Genomic DNA, 23,578 nt, shown 5'->3' on the forward strand with positions numbered 1-23,578 from the left:
TGCAAACTCTTATGTATTCAGTCCACAAATGCATGCCAATGGCCTGTTGAAAGACTCTTCTACTTTTACCTGCTGTGTGCTTTTGAATAGCCTTGGGTGCTTTGGAGCCTTAATTTCTCAATAAAATTTAAAATTGACCTGTAAAAACTAAATATAGTATAAGAGGAATGGTTTCAGGGAATCAGTCAGGACAAAAACAAAACATTTTAATGAATGAATGAAATCCAGTTGCTGTCAGTTTGTAAATGATCATCTTCCTTCCTTTCCTCGTAGGATTTTTAGACTCTGAGGAGCAGTTGGAGCTAATCCACATTATGGAAATGGAAACCACCGAACCTGAGCCAGACTGTGTAGTGCAGCCTCCCTGTCCTCCTGATGACTTTTCATGCCAAATGAGACTCTCTGAGAAGATCACTCCATTGAAGACTTGTTTTAAGAAAAAGGATCAGAAAAGATTGGGAACTGGAACCCTGAGGTCTTTGAGGCCAATATTAAACACTCTTCTAGAATCTGGCTCACTTGATGGGGTTTTTAGATCTAGGAAGCAGAGTACAGATGAGAACAGCTTACATGAACCTATGATGAAGAAAGCCATGGAAATCAATTCATCATGCCCACCAGCAGAAAATAATATGTCTGTTCTGATTCCTGATAGGACAAATGTTGGGGACGAGATACCGGAAGCCCATCCTTCCACTGAAGCTCCAGAACGAGTGGTTCCAATCCAAGATCACAGCTTTCCATCAGAAACCCTCAGTGGGACGGTGGCAGATTCCACACCAGGTCACTTCCAGACTGATCTTTTGCACCCAGTTTCAAGTGATGTTCCTACTAGTCCTGACTGCTTAGACAAAGTCATAGATTATGTTCCAGGCATTTTCCAAGAAAACAGTTTTACAATCCAATACATTCTGGACACCAGTGATAAGCTGAGTACTGAGCTCTTTCAGGACAAAAGTGAAGAGGCTTCCCTTGACCTCGTGTTTGAGCTGGTGAACCAGTTGCAGTACCACACTCACCAAGAGAACGGAATTGAAATTTGCATGGACTTTCTGCAAGGCACTTGTATTTATGGCAGGGATTGTTTGAAGCACCACACTGTCTTGCCATATCATTGGCAGATCAAAAGGACAACTACTCAAAAGTGGCAGAGTGTATTCAATGATTCTCAGGAGCACTTGGAAAGATTTTACTGTAACCCAGAAAATGATAGAATGAGAATGAAGTATGGGTATGTATTTATAACAACTTGTAGAACTGTTGTTAAATGCTATAGAGAAGGTAAAGAAGCTAAAAGCTTAGTAGGGTGGTTTCTTTCAGTAGTAACAGGTTTTCTTTTTTTCCACTATTATTCTTTTGACTGTGCTATCCTGATTTTTCATGGTGGGTGAATGCAGGCTATTAACTCAACCGGACAATGAAAGTTTTATGATTTGAACAATTCATATGTCAGTTCAACGTGCGTGTGACTGAGAAGTTGCACATACATTAAATATTGTGAATCAAATACTGTTTTAATCACCCAAGGAAAGCTGGCTTTTGAAAGAAAGTCTGGCGAATCTTACTATAACATAAATAATGAATCTCCTAATTTATCTAATTTTAAAGCTCTGCACATTGAGTAGCTGTTATTTTTTAAAGAAAAATAGTATTGTCGAGAGATGTTTGTGACCCTCTTCATTTTGAATGGTATAAACATCTTTTCTGTGAATGATTCAGAAGTTCCTCCCATACTTCTGGATCTTTTATTAGTTTCCTTGGAACTTTTCACCATTAAGTTTATATTATAGATAAAATAAATTTTTCCAGAATTTAGGGTATTTTTTTTTTAACCTGGAAGAGTCCTTTAACAATCCGTGAAGGGATGAATTTATGGTAAGGTATGTTTAATACTCAAACAATTATCCTTGAGTTTTGGTACACAAGATGTGTGTATACACATAACTCAGTTCTTTTAGTATGGATGTCTAAGCAGCATTCACTGGCAGGGAACTGGTATTTCCACATCTGAATTCTTCTTTAAACTTTAAAATGAAGAAAATGATAGTTGCCTCATGTAAAGTTGCTAGTGCAAAAATGGCTATATAATAAGCATTAATATTTACATCTGTAAGTTATTTCTCCTGTAGCATAGAAGGAGCTAAAGTGTGTGGTGTTAATAGCTATTTGTGTATGACCAAGAGTAAGGATTAAAATTAAAAGGGAGAGAAGAACACTTCTGTCCATGCTCCCTGATTGGGGAGGCCATGAAGGCAACCTAACAGCTTCATACTAATGAATGGCCTGGTATAGTACTGAGATGACCCATATTGGAGGGGAAAATACACTGAATATACCATCCCAGAAGTCCAAGAGAAAACAATTCCTTGAGTCATCTTTGTTCACAGATATGTTGATTTACACTACCTATGTGTCTAGAGAGTCAGCAAATGGTTGCAGTAAACCATTTCCAAGTTGTCTGATTCTGGTAGTCTTCATGTCAACCTTCTGAATTCTGACTGGTGTCCACAGAGCTTGTTCGCATTCCAGAAACATGGTTTTTGTTTTGTTTTGTTTTTTTCATTTATCTCGTTCCCATTCAGTAATGGGTAAATGGTTGTCTTTTAATAATTTTAATATTTCAGTTATATAGTACATAAATCCATGTGTCTTTTTAGCCACTTAATTATCATGAGACTAGAACTTTGCATCTTGTGTTTCAAAAGGGAAGTGCCGAACAAGAAGAGAAACAGTATAAAGCCCACATTGAAAAGTATTACATAGAAGACCCTATGAGATAAAAGTAAGGTCACATCAAGAGTGTAGTTTTCCTGACTATAAATGTATTATCTTGATAATATATTACACTCAAGATTCCACCTTGCTTCAGTAGTGAAAATCTTATAATACAGCTAAGTACTTTTAACTTATTTTTTTAAGCCGGCATTGGAAGAGAAAAATGTTTTTCCATTTTATCTTAAAAATCTTTTTAATAAGGTATTTTCCAAAATCTCTGTTGCCCATGAGCTAGCAATTCTAATTGCTATGTCAAGGGTAATTAATTTTATATACTCTCAAAGCCACTCTAATCCTTCTATCTCCAGATTGCAAAACTTTGCAGAACAGTGGCTCCCACTTCACCTTCATGAAGCAAATTTCCAGTCTGCTGAGTACTTCAGCATCTTGGTACATTAAGTTTCTATCTGTTTGAATTGATCAGGAAGAAACTAGCAGGATTATTGGCCAACACATGACAGTCTGTTACCATGAGAACAAGGCAAGATAATCATTTTGATCCCAGAAAATCCAGGAATTCTTAGGTCAGGAGCATATAGGTGTTTTTTATCCTTTGGTAAGATTGTTTTGCTTAAGAATAGACATAGATATAGGCCCATAAGCCTGCATTGTTGTATTATGAGGTAGTTGCAATGGGTGCTTGATTTCCAAATCAGTTTTAATGAAGTAAACTAATGTTTATCTGACACTTGGGAGAAGAAAAGTGTGAGTGAAGTATTATAATTACCATTGCTCCTACTACATTGTTAGTGGTAATAAGTGGTCCTGTCCTAGGAAAATAGCAAAAAGTATTAACTGTTAAATTACTAGTAAAGTGAAGTTCTCTGAAGATTACAGGAAGAAATGTTGTAATATAGTAGATAGCTAAGTGTCAAAAATTAGGCTTTTGGGAAGTTGACTTGTGGTCATTGCAACCTGGTTTTCCTTGTATTCCAAAGCGATGTTGTGTTTCCTGGCAACAAGATGCAGATAACGGCATGTTGAGCCTTGCTGAGAGATTCACAAACAAGCTGGAGCAGCCCAGGTTCACATGGTTACCACATTATTTGGCTAAAGCTATTAATCTCTGTGGTCAGGCCTGTAAAGCTGGTCTATCTGTGCAGATTGCGCATAACCAGGAAGTGTGTGTTCAGCTGTGTATATGTCGAAGTTGGAACCAGCAGTCTTTGGATTCAGAAATAATGAATGGCAGTTGTTTATCCCACTGTTTTCAGTAGTTTATATGGCTTGGTAAATCATTATCATATTCTGTATCCATAACATCTTCATTGTGTGATACTTGGGGAAAGTTCATAGTTCTGGGTCTCTAGCAGAGATGAAAGTTCATAGTTTCAAACTGTACAGACAAAATTTTTTATTTAGCTTTGCAAATGTATTGGATTTAATACCTAAATCTAAATTATATGTATAGTGTTCATTTTGTTCTCAGGAATGAAATTGGAAAGGAAGTTGAACTAGATAAATTCACAGGACCTTTCCAATTTTTTAGTCAAGATGCTTAGATACTAAAAGCACATTAAAAAAGGATTTCAATAATACATGCTTATTTGTTCCTTGTAATGAAATTATGATGTAATCCCACTTTGCTTTCTCATTTTGCTTTTGTACATCTACAAACGTTCATTGCCAACATAAACTGCATACTAGTGTGTATGTACTTCCCAGATATAGATGCTGAGGCTTTTTTGCACACGAGATGAGCCTTGGAGAATTTCCAAATTCCAAATATACAGTTGAGAAACAACATTGAGTGTTGTGTTTTCGATTAAGAAAACAGAGTCTCGAACAGTGTAGGCACTCATCTTTAGTAGACGATGACATTGGATGGCAGAATTAAGCAGTTTTAAAAGAGCCTTGCACACTGTGGAGTACTGTTGTGGATAATTGAAATTATGGAGGTTGTGCAAATCTCTCTTTAGCAAACAAGATCACCACTAGTTTCATATTACATTCATTTTAAATCGAGCCAGAACAATTTTCTATTTATTTCCACCTGTCAAGAAGGGACACACTGCAAACCTTATTTTGGAGGCTACCTGCAGGTGCACACGTGACCAATGATTATTTCTAATTCTGAATTTATTGAAAGAGAGTGGAGGTGAAGAGGAAGAGGAAAGTTGCAAACCCTGAATCCATTATTAATTTTTTTCAGAGGACAGGGTTTTTTTCTTTTGGGATTAATGCTCACTGATAAAAGAGGGAGCTTTAGTTGCTTTAAGGCTTAAGGCTAGAGTATTGTCATAGTTTTAGTTGCTGAGTGATTTTGATTGCTAATTGCCCTTAGAAGTCTATTTTTAAACTCTGTCCAAGGGACAATACCATTAGATGACTTCACAGAAACTCTATATAAAAGAGAAATGTATATTAATGATCATAAAAAGCATATACTGTTACAGTCCCTATATGACTTGCATAGTGAATTAGCTAAACTAGAGCAAGCTCCTGACTGAACTCTACTGGAGTAGTTAAATTAGCCAAGTTAGCTCTGGCGTGCACAGCTGTGATGATGTATGAACTAACTCATTATGTGTTATTGATAACACTGGAGAGAGGAGAACAGCTGAAACTTACTATGCCTTGTGACTTTTTGGTAGTTCTTGAATATACACAGCTGGATGAGTTTAAATTTATTTTAAAAATTTCTGCCTAAGAGAAAGACAGCTCCATAAGCAAGAACTGTGTTTGAAGTGACTTTCAAAATGTGTGCCTTGTGCTTTAGGATAAAGCAATCCAATGAATTATTTTTTGTACTTCTTTATGCTACTATTTACATATGAAATAAAACTAATTGGCTTCTGTCTATACTAACCCAGAGAAGTTACTGGATCTGTGTAGAGCTATCATGGCAATCAATAGCAATCATTTATTTATTCCCTTTTTGGTTTTTCATCAATAAGCAGATTAGACTTTTTGAAGCAGCTGCCACCTGGCTTCAGGTTGGGGTCATTCTTTTCCTGATGTATTTATGATAATGAAAATGAACCTTGTCAAAATGATTTATAACTTTTAAATCAGACAGTTGGAGGAAATAGCTTGTAAGGTTATGTGGCATTCCCTAAAAATAATTGCATGATACATTATATATTTTATCATTGAGTTGAATCCAAAGCTCTTACTTTTTATTGTAAGTAAGAAAAAAAAGGAATACAAGTTGAATATCCCTTATCCAAAATTCTTGGAGACCAGAAGTGTTTCAGATTTTGGATTTTGGAATATTTGCATAGTACCCCAGTTAAGCATCTGAAATCCGAAATGCTCCAGTGAGCATTTGGGTATCATCTTGGTGCTCAGAACGTTTTGGGTTTGAAGCATTTCCGATTTTCAGATTTGGGGTGCTCAATTTATAGTAGTAACTCCATTCAGCATTTAAAATTTCATTCTGCACATAGTGGGCATGCAAAAAAAAAAATGCTGACTTTTGACTGATAACTCTGTTGTGTCCCTGTAAATCTATTTCCTATTATACTAGAATTATCCTATTATACTAGAATTTCTAGATCATAGATTTACAATCTACCATAAAGCAAAGATAAACTTCATAAGTTCTTCTGTGTATTTCTAATCATGGTCAGTGATCCTTAGTTTTATTCTGGGTTTGGGTGCTATTCCTAAAGGATAAAGCAGTATGTAGTCCATGCAAACCTTGACTACTCAAGGAATGCTACAGAAATACAGCCATTTGAGATTATGACTTTTTTCCCATGGTCTCTTTTATTTTTATCTCCTGATTTGAGACCACCAGATTCTGCATCCTTTGTCTGATGGTGATGATTCTGGATTGCATTTAAATTAGGACCTTAAGTCCTCTTAACCTTAGCCAACAACCTTTAATAATTATCAGTCTCCAATTTGTGAGTTGCAATTGTCTTTTTGTGGAAGGAAAACTTAGTACATGTGTATATCACTTTTTGCAAAGGAAAAAACAAATATATTTCAAATTGCAAGATAATTATTTTGGCACAACTTGTATGGCTAGTTCAAATTGGACACTGTAAAAGTTTTGAAAGAAACTCACTTTGTAAAAGTAGGAGAGTTTCTCTTTTATAATAAGATTGGGGTCTTAAGGTAAAGTGAGTTCGAGAGATTTTGTATCTTTGAAAAAGACCACAGTGCTGAAGGTTAAGCCATTTTCCCTTTGATTCTGGGTTTGAAATAGGTGATAGCCTGAGATCTTGATTTTACCTCTACTTTGCAACACCTTAAACAGAAACTGTACAAGGAATAAAATACTTCTGAAGTTCACCATTTCTAGGAGCAAACAAGCCACATTTTAGATGTGAAGGAATTCCTTTTTTTTGAGACCCAAGTTTCAGGCTGGAGTGCAGTGGCATAATCTCGGCTCCCGCAACCTCCGCCTTCTGGGTTCAAGCAATTCTCCTGCCTCAGCCTTCCTGAGTAGCTGAGATTACAGGCATGCGCCACCATGCCCAGCTAATTTTGTGTTTTAGTAGAGACAGGGTTTCTCTATGTTGGTCAGGCTCGTCTCGAACTCCCGACCTCAGATGATCCACCTGCCTCGGCCTCACAAAGTGCTAGGATTACAGGCGTGAGCCACTGCGCCCAGTGATGTGAAGGAATTTCTTTAACAAAACTAAATAGGGCTTATTTTTATATTTATAGATTGTTTATGACAGTGCTTTCTAGGGACTGAGAATTATACTGTATACAGACTCACCCCAATTTAAAATTTCTTCCTTCAAACGTTAAACCTAATCCACCCCAATCCCTGACACAGTAACTGAAAGCTTCAAATTTTTGAGATTAATTCACTTGTTAATAGTGAATTTGAAATTACAAGTGGTAGGTTCTGAAATACATTTTGAAATTTTTGAAAATTAAGGATTTTATGTACAATAAATTCTGTTTGTAAAGATTTATATTCAGTCTGTGAAGAGGACAGTATTGCAGACTTGAGCTAAATATAATCAATTCTGTGATTAGGAACTCAAATTTTAGAAGTTGATGACATTAGTAAACTTCTAATTGTCATTTGTGAAACTTCCAATTTTCCTTGCTGACTTAGCTAGTTACTGTTACTAAGGCAAGCATAGAAGAGAGTTAACTAAGCATTCCTATTTGCCGTTTCCACACAACAAAATGTGTCTGTCTCCTGGATCTTTCTCTGCTCTATGCTGTTTACTTACTGGTAACACCCACTTGACAAGTAAAGAACCTTTGCATGGTCATCACAATGAAAGGATAAGTTCTTACAAGAGTGAGAATGCTAGAGCAACTATTCCTTTTCACCTTCTACAGAAACCAGTGACTTTCGAGTATGTGTATCACAAAAAGTTGTGTAAGGAGTGTATTGAGAATCTCCCATGACTAAGTTGTCTGAGGAAGAGTTCAGTAAATTTGTATTCTTCATGCAAATTGAAGTCCTCTGTTTTGGTGCTATTGCCTCTGAGTATAAGGAAGGATTTGTGAGTAATCTTACGTTGAAACATAGTACTTCTGGTAATGATTAGAAAATATGTTTAGACCACACTTACAAGAATTTCTCCTTATTACATTAGCTTTTCTTTTTGAATTAATTGAAGAATTCTTAAATTGTCCCACTTATACGACATAGCCAAAGAGTTTGGATGATCATCTTTGGTCTAAATTTTCACTAGCACTTGAACAGTCAGTGAAGAATGGCAAGGGTGAGGACCAAAGGGTGAACTTTGCTTGCAGTAGTGCATGTGCTTTCAGAATCTTGCATGCACCCTGTGATCTTCACAGTTCCTGCAGCTGATCAAGGTGTAGAGAGGGCAAATGGCACAAAATACTCTAAATAATTTCCTGCTGTGGTTGGTCTTTGGTTTCTGACTGTCACCTGGTTTAGCTCTTTCATTACCAGGCATTTAGAGAGTAAAAATTAGCACAGGATAAACACTGGGTTTGCCTTCTAAGGTTTAATTACTCATCCTAATAAAAGAAAGACATCCTTGAATCTGGGCAGAGTATGTGAAACAGAGTCAGGGTAAAGTATGTGAAACAGAAGGAACTTTGCTTGCTTGCTTTCTGACATTTGGATTATCCAAATGCTGGCAGACATCAGAAGCATTATGTAAAGTGTTCTACAAATTTGTTACTCAGAAATAATTTCGACTCTCTTAACTAACTGATAAAATTGAATCTATCATAGAAACTTGGCTTTGTAGAATCCAACTCCCTCAGAAAAAGTTACCAATTTAAGACGATGTTTGAAAGGTTTTGTTATAGCTTATAAAACCTAGACAATAAAAAGACTCTTTGTCTTTTCTCTAGGAAGTCTTTTTCTCTAGCAATTTGTTTAAAGAACTATCAGAGTGATGAATTCTCTATATATAGTTTGCTTGTATGCATTCAGATCTCTAGTCTGCTGAAAGCTGTTTACTCTTCTCTGGGTTCTTAGCATCAAATACGTAATAAGTCACCAATGAGTATATTTCTGATTCTTTCATTGATCAGTTAGTTCATCTGGACTAATTGGGGAAAAAGCCAAAGCTAAATAATAGAAAATTCTGAGTAAAAACCTTTTTATGGGTATCATTTGTAATTTAAAAGTCAAAGCAGAAATAAATTAAGCTAATAGTTTATATCTTACTAGGCCTTATTAGAAAATATTTTTATGATAACTATAACTAGTAGTTATGTGTAAATGAGTGCTGAATTGTATTTGAAAGCAACTTATTTTTAAGTAATTTTATCATTTACATATAGTATTATATTTATGTAGAAAAAATTATAAAAACGTTTATTTTATCCCTTTTTAAGGGATGTCAAAGTCTATATTCAAAAAATTGAATTAACCACTATTTGTGCCTTGAATATATGGGAGGCATTTTTTATTGTTTACTTTGAGATAAGATAGAAACCTCTCAGTTTTAAAAATATTTTTCTTAACAGAGGGGATATCTACTCTTTATAAAAATCAGTGATTGCATAATTTAAGGTAGTATAAGGCATGCTACCAATTTATAAAAACTAACCTGTGCCTTCTATCCCAGCTGTTCTTACAGAAATTAAGTTTCACTTTCTCATCAGGCCATGGTTGAGAAGTATGTCTCACTTATAGTGCCTTCTGTGATCTTAGGACATGTGACTAAACTTGAATAAAAGTTAAGGCTGTATGACATTTCTGGTACCTTCATGATGCAAAATTTAATCCCACACTACCATAAATAGATGGCAATGAGATCTTCTGATCTCATAAGTGTAATTTTTATTTATGAAAGATTTTAGACTTATCCACATTTTATTGGAAAGTGTTTTTGTGTTCTTTGCTTTGATCTGTAGTTGTGTAATAGAAAACAAACAACAAAAAAGCCAGCATAACAATATTTTAGTAGGTTCTTTTCCTTAAGTAGATACTGTAATTTGCTTTTAGTGGTTGCATTGGGGCCGGTGGACTTCATTGTATGGTATTATTTATTAGGGGTTTAGCAAACATCTAGATGTATTCAAATGGCTATGTCTTAGTATCAGTGTGTTTTGAGAATAAACTGTGTTATGTTTGTTTAGCTCCCCACATGCTTTTGGAGAATATACAATTAAAAAGCTTAAAAACAGATAATCTTTTTCATTTAGGAAACTTACCTGCCTCTCTTCATTTCACTGGGTTTACTTCTAGAATGACTTTTAAGACTACAGATGTCTAACGATTTATGAATCAGACATGAGGTTTGGCACACAGATAAATGTGATTTCAGACAGCATCCTTCTCACTAACTTGCTGCCTTCTTGGAATAAGAATTTCCAAGATGTCTCAGGAGGTACCAAGGGAGCAGCAACAAAGCCTAATGATCACTTCTGCAGGAATTTATCCCAAGAAATGCATTGTATCTTAAGGTGGGGAACACTTTTACCTACTCAAAAATCTATTGAGGTATTCAGATAAATCCATGATCTGAGTTTTATGTTAATAGTTTTACAGTGTCATAGTGTGGTAATTAAGTGTAGAATTTTAACCTCTGAGGCTGGGCGCAGTGGCTCACGCCTGTAATCTTAGCATTTTGGAAGGCTGAGGCAGAAGAATTGCTTGAGACCAGCCCAGGCAACGTGGCGAAACCTTGTCTCTACAGAAAAATACAAAAATTAGCTGAGTGTGGTGGATCATGCCTATAGTCACAGCTACTGGGGATGCTGAGGTGGGAGGGTAGTTTAAGCAAGGGAGTTTGAGGTGGCAGTGAGCCTAGTTGGCACTATTGTACTCCAGCCTGGGTGACAGAAGACCCTATCTCAAAAAAAAAAAAAAAAAACTGAAAGAAAAATAAATTTAATCTCTGGTGAGTATTAAAAGATGTTGCTTTGGATGTAAGCATTTATGAATAAGTTTTATTGCCGCCCCCCCCCCCAATAAGTAGCCCTGTGCTACTTATTTGAGGCAGTGTTAGCAAAAATCTTAAGTAGCAACAGAATAAACAATAGTTTTGCTTCTAAAGAAGAAAGTTACGAATACATATCTGAAGTTTAATAACTACACTGTTTTCACAAAATGTGTTGGTATTGTGTATGCCATGGCTTTGATTCTCATCACCTTGTAACATATTTGAAGGGATATAAGCTGCCAGATATTCCAGCATTGCTAAATGAGTCCTGGAAATATCAAAGCCAGGTATCAAAAGCCAGCTATATTTTGTTCGCCAGTGAAATTTCTTTAGCAGCGGCAAACATATCCCATCTGCTGTGCCTGTCTCAAGCCAGTAGCGGAACCTCAAGTACTCTCCACATTGCATTTAATCTTTATCTTTCTATCATTATGACACTCCGTGTTGGGAGATATTTTCACTTTACATCATAATAATAAAATAAAAGGACACTACTAATTGTGTATGGTGAGTCTAGCTGATTAGGGTGTGTGTTAATTAGTTTGAGGTCACAGGCTTATCCTTGGAGAAACCAGTTAACTCTTACAGGCAGGAAGCCAAGGTTCTGAAGTCTAACTGATCTGGTTAAAACTGTACAGAGTAGGATTCAGAAAACTTTGTATTTAATCAACCTATGCCAAAGTCTGAGTTCTATGTTTTATTTCTATCACCTTCCCACTTAAACCTGCTGTACGTCTTGTAATTTGTCTTGTTAATAGCACCATTATCCAACCACCCAGACCAGAAACATGGGACACATCCTAGACTCTTTTCACTCTCTTCTGCCCCACGTGTAATTATCCTTCATGCAGTTAAATTCTAACTCTTAAATACTTCAGCTCATTCCTACATTGCCTCCTTAGTCCTCTTTCATCATATGTCTCTTGGGCAGTTCTAATAACTATAGATGGCTGTTCATAGAATAATATTGATAAATATCCTAATATTTAGCAGATGAATGGTTTTTCTCTACCTGTCCACTGCCAAAAATAAATAAGTAAATCATTCTTCTATACCACTACAACTGGAGTGACCTTTATAAAGGCAAGTCTGGACTTTGTTGTAAATTCACTGGTGTTTCCTACTGCCCATAGAATCAAGACCTAACTTCTTAACACAGTAAACAAAGCTCTTCATTATCTGGCCCAAGCCAACTTATCCAGTCCAGTTTTATCCCTTATCTCTCATAGATACATATACCCTAACCTCCCACATGAACTGGGTGTGCCTCTTGCACACTATTCTTGTGTGCCTTGTTTGGTTAGCTTCTACACATGGAGTCACTCTGCATGTGGTGTCCTGCCTCCCATTGTTTGCCTGGTAGCTGGACCTGGCTCACATTTTATCCACTCTGGAACAACTCCCTTGACCACCTTCCTTGACACCTTTTCCAGCAGAGGTAAGCCATCTGCTTCTGACCACCTTTGTGCCACACTTCACACTATGCTGCAAGGTTTCCTTTTCCCACTAGATTGGTGCTCTGTGTCATTTTGCCTTTTTCATTTTCTTATGGCCAAAGCAGAGCCCAGTACCAAATTAATGTGTCTACTTTAAATTACTTTGCTTTTTTTTTTGGTCTCATTTTCTTCTTGGTTACAAACACTTTATAAACAGAGAAACTGCCTAAAATGGTTACACGCTTTACTGAGCTCCCAAATGTATAAACCCAAGAGCTATTTATCTGAGAAAGAAGTCGTGTTCTTACTATTTTCTGTTTCATTTAGCATCTTTTTCTTTTTTAGTTTTGGTTTGCATTCCAACTGTTTATTATTCATGTCATAGGTCCTTTTTACTTTCTTTTCAGGATCTTAAATACTAAGATATTAGTATACTTATTAAAGAAATGTGTGCGGCATACTTTCTGACTTAATGTGGGTGTTGGTGCTCTATGCATTGGTAATGTATGTCGGAAGATGTTGGCTTAATTGGTATGTGTAGATATTTGTTGAATAAGAGGAGAACCATTGTTATAAAGCATCTAAATTATGAGAATGGGCGTCCTTTTCAGCATTTTAAATTAGTGTTGTATATGGATTCTTATAGTGGGATGTGTGGTGGTGAGATGCGGAAAAACAGAATTGTTAATATTTCAGCGGTTCAAGTTCATTCTTCCCTTAATAGCAAAAATCAGCAGTCTGTTCACAAGGTTTTGTTTTCTTCTGGTTCATGATAGGGCTGTATCTTAGATAAAACAATACTGATGGATTTAGCCATCTGATACAAATAGCAAGATATAAATCCTACTGTACAGTGGCTATCACCCATACTCTTTTTTGGCTGTCCCTCAGTAGAGATGCCTTTAGACCAGATGGGGTTTTCATCCACAAGGATTATTGCACCTTGCTTTTACAGAGACACCCCCAATCTCTAGCACTGTCTCTCTTGCTCAGTTTCCAACATCCTGTATTTACTGCTTTGACTTCAACTTCATCTGCTCAATACTGTAAATTCCTAACCTTATATCTTAAGGCTCTGACACCCTGGACTTAAACGTCCACAGTTTGTTGCCTGAAGTCTCTCACATTGCTTGTTTTACCCCCTTATAGGAATTTACAGGTTCCCATTTCCTCATCTCTCAGATACTCCTGTTTAGAAGGTCTCCTTTTCCAACTACTTGTACCAATCCTGTCTCCACCCGTCTTTCAAGAAGCAAAGTGCTTGGAGACCTCTTTTTCCTTGTTCTTACAGCTCTTTACTTACAGTGATATTTCCTGTTATTTAAACTGCTTCTAAGATTCTTCTTCTTGCAGAAAGCTATCTCGGATTGATAAAGTAAAACCTCTTAATTTTCCTGACCTTTATCCATTACTGGATGCCAATAACCACCTCCTCTCCCATATTGCTGCATGTTTATTCTTTGTCTCTTATTTCCTGAATGTACTTGCCACTGATGAATTTAGATAGGCAGATGTACTGCTTCTTTGGCTTACATTTTGTTAGTTATTCCTTTCTTAACGCCCCTGGAAGACAGGGACTACATCTATTTAATTCTTCGTGTATTGCCCAGTAGAGCCCACCATCACGATTATCATACATAGATGACTCATAATTGCTTTCTGATAATAGGAAACAGTAGTTTGATAAAGAAGAATGTGGTGGCTGTTGAACATTTGGCATCCATATTGCACACATTTATGCTGATGCAGATTGTGGAGAAAAAAACCTCTTGGCTTTAGATTTTTAAAGCATTCCCTGTTTAAGGGAGAGCAGGTGGTAAAATTAATCTTACAAAAAGATAATTTAATGTTTTTCAAATTTATGATTTTTGTCTCTATCAAGTTTAGAAAAAGCATATTGAAAATCAAATAGAGCTAAAACAGTACTTTGATACATCAATCCAAAGAACAGTTGATTGTAGTAAATTAGGATTTGTCGTAGAAACTTCATAATGCCCAAAGGACTGACATGCACAGAGAATGTAGCAAAAGCTGCAGTTGTAGATGTCTTTCTCATGCAAATCATTATCTATGAAGTCTCAGTAATACAGGCTTAAACAGAAATTGCTAGAGTGATGTCCAGAATAAAATCTGACACTAAACAGCAAAAAGCATTGGCTGTTTATATTATAATGCATGTTAACATAATGACTGCTGTTCTAAGAACTCCTTAAAGGAAATACTGAGGATTTGTGACTCATAATTGGGAACAGTTGCTGGGCGATAAGCTTAAAGGGGGAAAAATATGTTTAGAAACTTGAAACAGTCTTAACAGGGAGAAAGTTTTTTATCTCACTTCCCAATCATAACATCAGATTCTCCTAAAGTTAATGAAAATTGCTTAAGGCAACTTGATATGAAGTTTAATTTAGGCATAGGAGTTCCAGTTTACAGGACTTTTTTTGTTTTTTTGTATTGTCGTGTTTGTTTCACTTTTTAGGATTTCCCAGAAACATTTTTCTATTTGAATTAAATATTCCCACTTACCATAAATCATTTTAAAACAGTGGCCAAATATTATTTTAAACTACATTATATTATCTTATTTCATACTTAATTAATATTATATGTTGTTTTTGAGACCATATCCAACTAGTTAGTACTCTTACTAAGCAAGAAGTTTGGGGTTTATTGGCAAGATCTTTAGGAATTTTAAAGGAGTATACTGCTTTTTTGTAAGTTCCATACTTTTTGGCTTCATCAGTTGGTTATATGATTGTTTTTTCAGTGTAGAACCTGATTCATAAATTGTGAACATTGGGATAGAGGATGGCAAGTATTTGTATAATCTGTTTTTCAAATATTTGACTGCAGAATCTTTTGTGCACAGAATACCTGTTAATAGTTTTTGAAACAAGTATTCTAAGAGCAGATTTTGGAAAATGTGCTAGCTAGCAAAACCCATAGATCAAAAATTTTTTTTTAGACAGTTTCACTCTTTTTGCCTAGGCTGGAGTGCAGTGGTGCAACCACAGATCAAATTTAATATCCTTTTCAAAATCCTAATTTACAGCAAGGAAATAATTATTGGGAAAATCTGTCTCAACACCTAGACTTCACTTGTACCAGTCTTTCTGAATGCCTGTAGATCTAGAGTATTTCCTGTGTTGTAGACATCCATTTAGAAATCTGTGGTACACTATGCTACAATATCTGTGCTGTTATCATATATTTAATTTTTTATATTTTCTTATAGTAACTTTCAAACATACACAAAAAAGAGAGAAGAGTATAATGACCATTATGCCAGTTATTTGAAATAATGGTTCAAATGTTTCAAACTCTAGGTGAAGTTCCATAAAAGAGGAAACACAAATGTTTTTATTGGACTACCTTTTATAAATTATTAAATGAGTCTGATTCATATAGTGGGACTTCCCTCCAACAGTATGGAGACATTTGTAAAGGAATGATTCAGCAGCAGTCGACCAGATAATAAGATGACCAAAATATTCTCAAAGCTAAACCTCATAATAATCCAAACTTTTTTTTTCTTCATGTTTTGCCAACATTTTTCAACCCACAGGATAAAAGATAATATTGATGTTGGGTGGATTAATACTGGCTTTATCCGGATTCATTTTATTTTTCCCTTCTTTTATTCTGTCTTTGATCAGGCAATACTGTGTATTCCAGTATTGGCTCAAGTAAACTGATGGCCTCTGAAAAAAAGGTCAAGCTTGAAGAGAAATTTTCTGTTTATGTTTAATTTCTACATATAGCATCATAGTAAAACTGACTCCCTGATTGGCTGAGGCCAGCCCACTGTAGAGTGGAGGGTGGGCTTATTTTGATTGGGTTAGGCCAGTGGTGCTGTGGGGTTAAATCAATCTTACTATAATTCCATGGCCTAGAAATTTTGGTCTTGATTAGAAAGGGCATGTAGGAAATGGATGCTGTGGAAACAACCGGCAATAAATATGCTTTTACTCCAAGTAAAGCAAGTTTTGAAAATTCTACAACAGGCTATGCTATGTATTTTTAATGTCCAATGATATTTTTAGATATTTCTGTTTTACAAATTTATTAACAGGTTTTTGGTTTGTTTTTGTTTTTGTTTTTTTTAGAGGACAAGAATTTTGGGCAGATTTGAATGCCATGAACGTGTATGAAACAACTGAATTTGACCAACTACGAAGGCTGTCCACACCACCCTCTAGCAATGTCAACTCTGTTTACCACACAGTCTGGAAATTCTTCTGTAGGGACCACTTTGGATGGAGAGAGTATCCCGAGGTATTTACAGATTCTTTGTTGACAAGTACATTTTTCAAATTTATTTTTTTCTTCCTCTATTCTTTTATTCTTTCTTTACAACAATGACTAGGCAGAACTATGCATATAATCAAACAGCTTATGAATATAAAATTGAGTCTTATTGATACAAGAAAACTTTTCTCTTTTTCTTAAAATTTATTTCTTTCCATTAATTTGAAATCCAAAGATAGCATACCACTATTATCAGATAAACAAAATGCTTTCCACAGAATCTTGCATTATAGAGATGAAATACTTTGACCTGTTGCCACCTGTGGAGTAATTTTCACGACATGAGAATTGGTATAACTTTTGATTATATCTGGCTCCTGGGCTTATGGAGATTGGATCAAGTGTTACACTTAGCATTTTAGAAGCCCAATGGAAACAATCACTCATGTCTCTGGAAGAAGTACTTGAAAATGTTTATTGAGCTGTGGTCAGGGAAATCAGTTATTTACAATTTTCTCCTATGTGCACTTGCATCCTTAGTCTGAGACAGTGATAATAGCCCTTCAGTCTCAAAGCAAGGTTTTAAAATGATGATGGTTTACTTTGCTTCTGAATGACAATTCTGAGTCATTTAAACACCCTCAAATGGACTTTAGAGATTAATTTCACATTCCAAAGATCTGACTTTTTCAATTTAAGTTTGTTTCCAGCATTACAAAAGGGGGGAACAACTTATCTACCTTACTTTTATTTTTAAAGACAATAGCAAAAGAAGAAAACCTAGTATGTTAATTATTGTTAAACACAATATTAAACTAAGTAAGTTTAAGTAATCACTAGTATCTACCTTCCAAAGAGAATACAAGGCTGTTTAAAATGTACTCTCAGAATACTTGGTAATCACTAGTTATCTACCTTCCAAATAGAATACAAGGCTGTTTAAAATGTACTCTCAGAATACTCAGACTGTTCCTGTGTTTTTCCTCTGAGAAGTTTTTTGGGTTTAGAGCTTGAACTTTATATACCACCACCTTTTCAAATTTTATTTATTTATTTATTTTGAGAGAGAGGTCTTGCTCTGTTGCCCAGGCTGGAGTACAGTGGCACAATCATAGCTCACTATAATCTTGAACTCCTGGGCTCAAGCAGTGCTCCTGCCTCAGCCTCCCAAATAGCTGGGACTACAGGTGCATGCCACCATACTCAACTAATTTTTATTTTTTATTTTTTGTGGAGACAGGATCTTGCCATGTTGCCCAGTCTAGTCTCGAACTCCTGGCCTCAAATAATCCTCCTTCCTCTGCCTCCCAAAGCGTGGGGAGTGGCTCACAGGTGTGAGCCACTGATACTGGCCAACATCACTATCTTTAATTCCTCTTTTGAAAACTCCCTTAAGAAATATGAACGAAAACTCTCTATGATATTATTAAGGCTCAAAATAGAATAAAATAGTTCCCTGGGCCCCACATGTTTTGTAAGGTGGAAATCCATGCCTTATGAACAGGGAGCATCTTTCCACCCTACATACTTGGAAGGGAAAAAAAATCTTAGCATATAAAGGGAGTTATTTAGACTCACTGTACTTTATTGAAATTCCTGTGAGGTTAACTTTTGCCTTTGGTTAATTTTCATTTTTAACCATGATTATTAACTTTCCTTTTTTTTTTTTTTTGTTCTGTTTTCTCCTCCATAGTCTGTCATTCGATTGATTGAAGAAGCCAACTCTCGGGGTCTGAAAGAGGTTCGATTTATGATGTGGAATAACCACTACATCCTCCACAATTCATTCTTCAGGAGAGAGATAAAAAGGAGACCCCTCTTCCGCTCCTGTTTTATACTGCTTCCATATTTACAGTAAGTGTCAAGTATAAAGTTGCAATATTTACTCTCATTTTATGTAAATGCATTCCTGAATACTAGAGATAAAAAATAAATTAAGAGTCTACCTTGGTTAGTACCCCTAGAATGTGAAATTCCAAATTAGTCTTTGGATTTTAATTCCTCAACAAATTGAGTGTAAATAAGCTACAATAAATCCAGTTACACTAGAAGAATGAGTAACTTATTGGATTTTTTAGAGTTAACATTTTTCCACAACTAAATATAATTGTGTCTGGAATGAGTCACAGAACTTGCATTTACCTCCTTCATGGAAGATTTTTTCCTTCCATGAAACTACTTTCAAGATGAGACCCTTCTATGTTACAGGACAACTTAGCCAAACTGCCGGGGCAAGTGAGGAGAGTCCTACAAGGTGATTTCTTGTTTTCCTTTTACTTGAGGGAATTTGAATGGGGAAAGTTCACCTTTTCAAATAATTTACATTCTCATTTGCTAGGTAAGCCACCTCTTCTTGTGATACTCACTAAAATTACTTGTCATACTTACTAAGAATACAGTTTCTTAATGTAAGGTTAGGACTGAACTCACTCTTCTGAATTGTAGGTGAGCTTTTCTTCCATTTTGCCAAGAGTTGTTTCTTCCTTTGGTCTCCAGACAACCCAGTGGCACATCTTTATAGATACCAAAAGGTGGGGCACATTACCATTCACATGGCCACCTTTGAAAATTAGTATCTCTAGGGAAATCATTATCTACTCCAGTCAGATATGCTATTTTTAGAGACTGATTTTGAAAATGGTATAGGTTTACTTGGTTTTATGAACTTTAGAAGTCTAGCGTAATGGTTGGTTTTTTTGTGCTGATCTTTGAGGAAAAGATACCATTTTTATATTCCTACTGTTTTTATTTTAGCTCAAACTGTTTTCCCTAAGTTGTTATGAGAAAATCTTAGTGATTCTAATCCCATGTTTGGAAGGGGAACAGTAAAAACAAAATACAAATAAAAATCCCTGAAATGATCAGTATCCAAAAGAAATTTGTAGTAAGATTAATCTTAGAAATATATATTGGATTGGGTTAAGTGTGTTCTTTCTTCTAAGTGCCAGTTAGAAAAATTTTACCTTGTAGGGTTTCTTAAAAAATTAGAACTAGTAAAAATGCCATTTCTGTGATTTTACTAGCACAGCTGGAGATAGTGTCAGTGTCCAGTAGTTAGGAATATATTGTCCTCCTGGTGAGATAGTAGAACCCATTAGTGAGACCAGCAGCTTGGCATGCTGAGCCAATCAAGCAAGATAGAACTTCTGTGTGAGGGTAAGAATGCAAGTTCTGCATTGTTGGAAAGTTTCAGTGAATGGTGAAAATGCATCTGTTTTTATCTCATGATAAGTAATTATGGAATATGCCCTCTTTTTTTTTTTTTTTGAAACTTAGGCTTGTTTTGTAAAAGTATGAACTATAAAGATAATATAAGCAGCAATACAATTAATGCCACAAATATGCCTTCATTATACAGGAATATCTTGTTTTATGGTGCTTTGCTTTATTGTACTTCCCAGATAATTGTGTTTTTTACAAATTGAAGGTCTGTGGCAGCACTAGGTCAAGCCAAATCTATTAGTGCTGTATTTTCAACAGCATGCGCTCATTTTGTGTCTCTGAATCACATTTCGGGTATTCTTCGGATATTTCAGGTGTTTCATTATTATTGTATCTGTTATGGTGATCTGACCGGTGATCTTTATGTTACATTTGTTTTGGGGTGCCAAGAACAGCACCCACATAAGATGGCAGAGTGTTCAAGTGAAAGGAAGAGTTACACATCTCTAAGTCAAAAGCCAGAAATGATTAAGCTTAGTGGGGAAGGCATGTGGAAAGCTGAGATAAGCCAAAAGCTAGGCCTCTTGTGCCTTAACATTAGCCAAGTTGTGAATACAAAGGAAAAGTTCTTGAAGGAAATTAAAAGTGCTACTCTAGTAAGCACACGAATTATAAGAAAGTAAAACAAGCTTCTTGCTAATATAGAGAAAGTTTTAGTGATCTGGATAAAAGATCAAACCAGCTACGACATTCCCTTAAGCCAAAGCCTAATCCGGAGCAAGGCCATAACTTTTTTCAGTTCTTTCAAGGCCGAGAGAGGTGAGGAAGCTGCAGAAGAAAAGTTTAAACCTAACAGAGGTTGGTTCATGAGGTTTAAGAGCCCATCTCTCTAATGTAGAAGTGCAAGGTGAAGCAGGGAGTGTTGATGTAGAAGCTGTAGCAAGTTATCCAGCAGTCTAGCTGAGATCATTGATGACAGTGGCTAAACTAAACAAGAGATTTTCAGTGTAGACAAAACAAACTTATATTAGAAGAAGATGCCATCTAGGACTTCATAGGTAGAGAGAAGTTGATGCTTGGCTTTCAAGGACAGGGCTATCTTGTCAAGGGCTAATGCAACTGGTGACTTTTAAGTTGAAGCCTAGGGCCCTTGAAAATTGTGCTAAATCTACTCTGCCTGTGCTCTATAAATGGAAAAAGTGTGGATGACAGCACATCTGTTTATAGCATGGTTTACTGAATATTTTAAGCCCACTATTGAGACCTGCTCAAGAAAAAAAGATTTATTTCAAACTATTACTGCTCATTGACAATGCACCTGGTTACCCAAGAGCTCTAATGGAGATGTACAGATTAGTGTTTTCATGCCTGCTATACAACATCCATTCTGCAGCCCACTTATCAAGTAGTCATTCTGACTTTCAAGACCTCCTATTTTAACAGTATATTTTGTAAGGCTATAGCTGCCATACATAGTGGTTCCTTTAATGCATCTGGGCAAAGTAAATTGGAAAACTTTTGGGAAGGATTTACCATTTTAGATGCCATTAAGAACATCGTGATTCATGGGAGGGGGTTAACATACCAACATTAACAGAAATTTGGAAGAAGTTTATTTCAGCCCACATGGATGATTTTGAAGGGTTAAAGACTTCAGTGGAGGAAGTCACTGCAGATGTGGTGGCAATAGCAAGAGAGGTAGAAGTAGAAGTGTAGCCTGAAGATGTGACTGAATTGCTACTATCTCATGATAAAACTTGGATGCATGAGGAGTTGCTTCTTTTGGATGAGTAAAGAAAGTGGTTTCTTGAGATGGAATCTACTGGTGAAGATGCTGTAAAGATTTTTGAAATAATAAAGGGTTTGGAATATTACATCAACTTAGTTGATAAAGCAACAACAAGGTTTGGGAGGATTGACTGCAACTTTGAAAGAAGTTCTGTGGGTAAAATGCTTTCAGATGGTACTGCATGCAACAGAAATCTTTCATGAAAGGAAGGGTCAATTAATGTGGCAAATTTCATTGTCTTATTTTAATAAATTGCCACTGCCACCTCAACCTTCAGCAATCACCACCCTGATCAGTCAGGCCATCATCAAGGCAAAACCCTCCCACCAGTAAAATTACTATGACTCACCAAAGGCTCAGATGATTGTTAGTGTTTTTTAGCAATGAAGTATTTTTAAATTAAGGTATAAATATTGTTTTTTTAAAGAATGAATGCTATTATGTACTGAATAGACTATGGTATAGTGTAAACATAACTTTTATATGCACTGGGATACTAAAAAATTGTATTACTCACTTTATTGTGATATTTGCTTTATTGCAGTGGTCTGGAATAGAACGCTCAATATCTACTAGGTAGTCATATATTGATAATATGGGCTTACAAGAGAACAAAAATAGTTACTCTTTATTTTCCTTTTTCTTTTAAAAATTTTCTATTTTAATCTTTCTGTCTAAAACTGATAATCAAGTATAAAGTAAGAGATCAGCAAATCAAAGAAATATTAGGCAGATAAACTTCAGTGAGAAAAGAGCAGAGAAATAGCCAGTCCACCAGGGTGGGATGGGTAAATGCAGTGATCCTATCTACCCTAGAGTGTGGGGCTGAAGGACCTAGTAGGGAGAAAGATGAGGGGAATTGGTTCCAAAAAGCATATTTTAGAAGTAGATTCCAGAGGCTATGATCTTAGCCAGGGAAAATGTTTCTTTTTTAAGTGGTTTTTGTTTTGTTAAATTTTTAAAACTTTTTTATTTTTTATTTTTTTTATTTTTTAAAACTTTTTTAGAGACAATTTCCTCTGTCGCCCAGGGTGGAGTGCAGTGGTATGATCATCATAGCTCACTGTAACCTCGCACTCCTGGGTTCAAGTGATCCTCCTGCTTTAGCCTCCCAAGTAGCTGGGACTTACAGGTGGATGCTGCCATCCCCAGCTAATATTTTCTTTTTTTTTCTTTGGTGTAGAGACAAGGTCTCACTATGTTGCTGGGGCTGGTCTTGAACTCCTGTCCTCAAGCAGTCCTCCTGCCTCAGCCTCCCAAGTAGCTGGGATTACAGGCATGATGTTTTGTTTTTAAGTGTTATCAAATGCAAAGGATAAAAAAAAAATAGGTGTTAAAGAGGCCACAATTCTCAGGGAATCAGATGCCTAAGAGTAGAAGGGGTGGGGTAGGAAGTTGACTTAATTAATGAATTTTCTACAAATTCAGCTGTTTTTAAAAGGTTTCTCCTGCTTTTTAATGGGGCTGATAAACAGGAGTTTATTCTTTAATAATCTTAGAATACTTGAACTGAGACTGCATAAGCAAACAAAGCTTAGGGGTTTGGTGGTTCAGTGCTTTCAGCTGAAAGAACATTTATCCCATGCAGTCACCTCATGGTCATGAGAATGCCTGGCACAGTTTCTTTAATCCCCCCTGAAAAGGATAAAATGAATTAATTTGTATTTCATCGCTGAAACTGATTTAGTAAACATCTTTCAAAATGGTAAGGGGAAGGAGGGAAAGTAATAAAAGGTGAGTTTGGATTCTGAAATTTCATTCTTCAGAGATCCTTGTGTAGAAGCTCAATTCCCTTTGACTCCCTCTCTAGAGAAGGCTGGTGTCGGTCTGTGAAACATGCAGTATATCTTTGGAATACCATGCAGTGAATACAA

The 23,578-nt window shown here is 36.0% G+C and overlaps 1 protein-coding gene across 2 annotated transcripts in view; it reads left to right on the top strand.

Moving 5' to 3' along the window:
• The window catches only part of TIPARP (TCDD inducible poly(ADP-ribose) polymerase), a 33,540-nt gene that overhangs the window by 4,205 nt on the left and 5,757 nt on the right, over window positions 1-23,578 (top strand). For both annotated transcript variants that reach the window (XM_003830647.8, XM_055110614.3), the window contains exons 2-4: window positions 274-1,231; window positions 16,612-16,780; window positions 18,447-18,607. In XM_003830647.8, the coding sequence (XP_003830695.1) occupies window positions 315-1,231; window positions 16,612-16,780; window positions 18,447-18,607 (1,247 nt within the window). In that variant the 5' untranslated portion in view covers window positions 274-314. The remainder of the gene's footprint in view (window positions 1-273; window positions 1,232-16,611; window positions 16,781-18,446; window positions 18,608-23,578) is intronic.

The sequence above is a fragment of the Pan paniscus genome, chromosome 2 (assembly GCF_029289425.2).
Source record: "Pan paniscus chromosome 2, NHGRI_mPanPan1-v2.0_pri, whole genome shotgun sequence".
Lineage (NCBI taxonomy): Eukaryota > Metazoa > Chordata > Mammalia > Primates > Hominidae > Pan > Pan paniscus.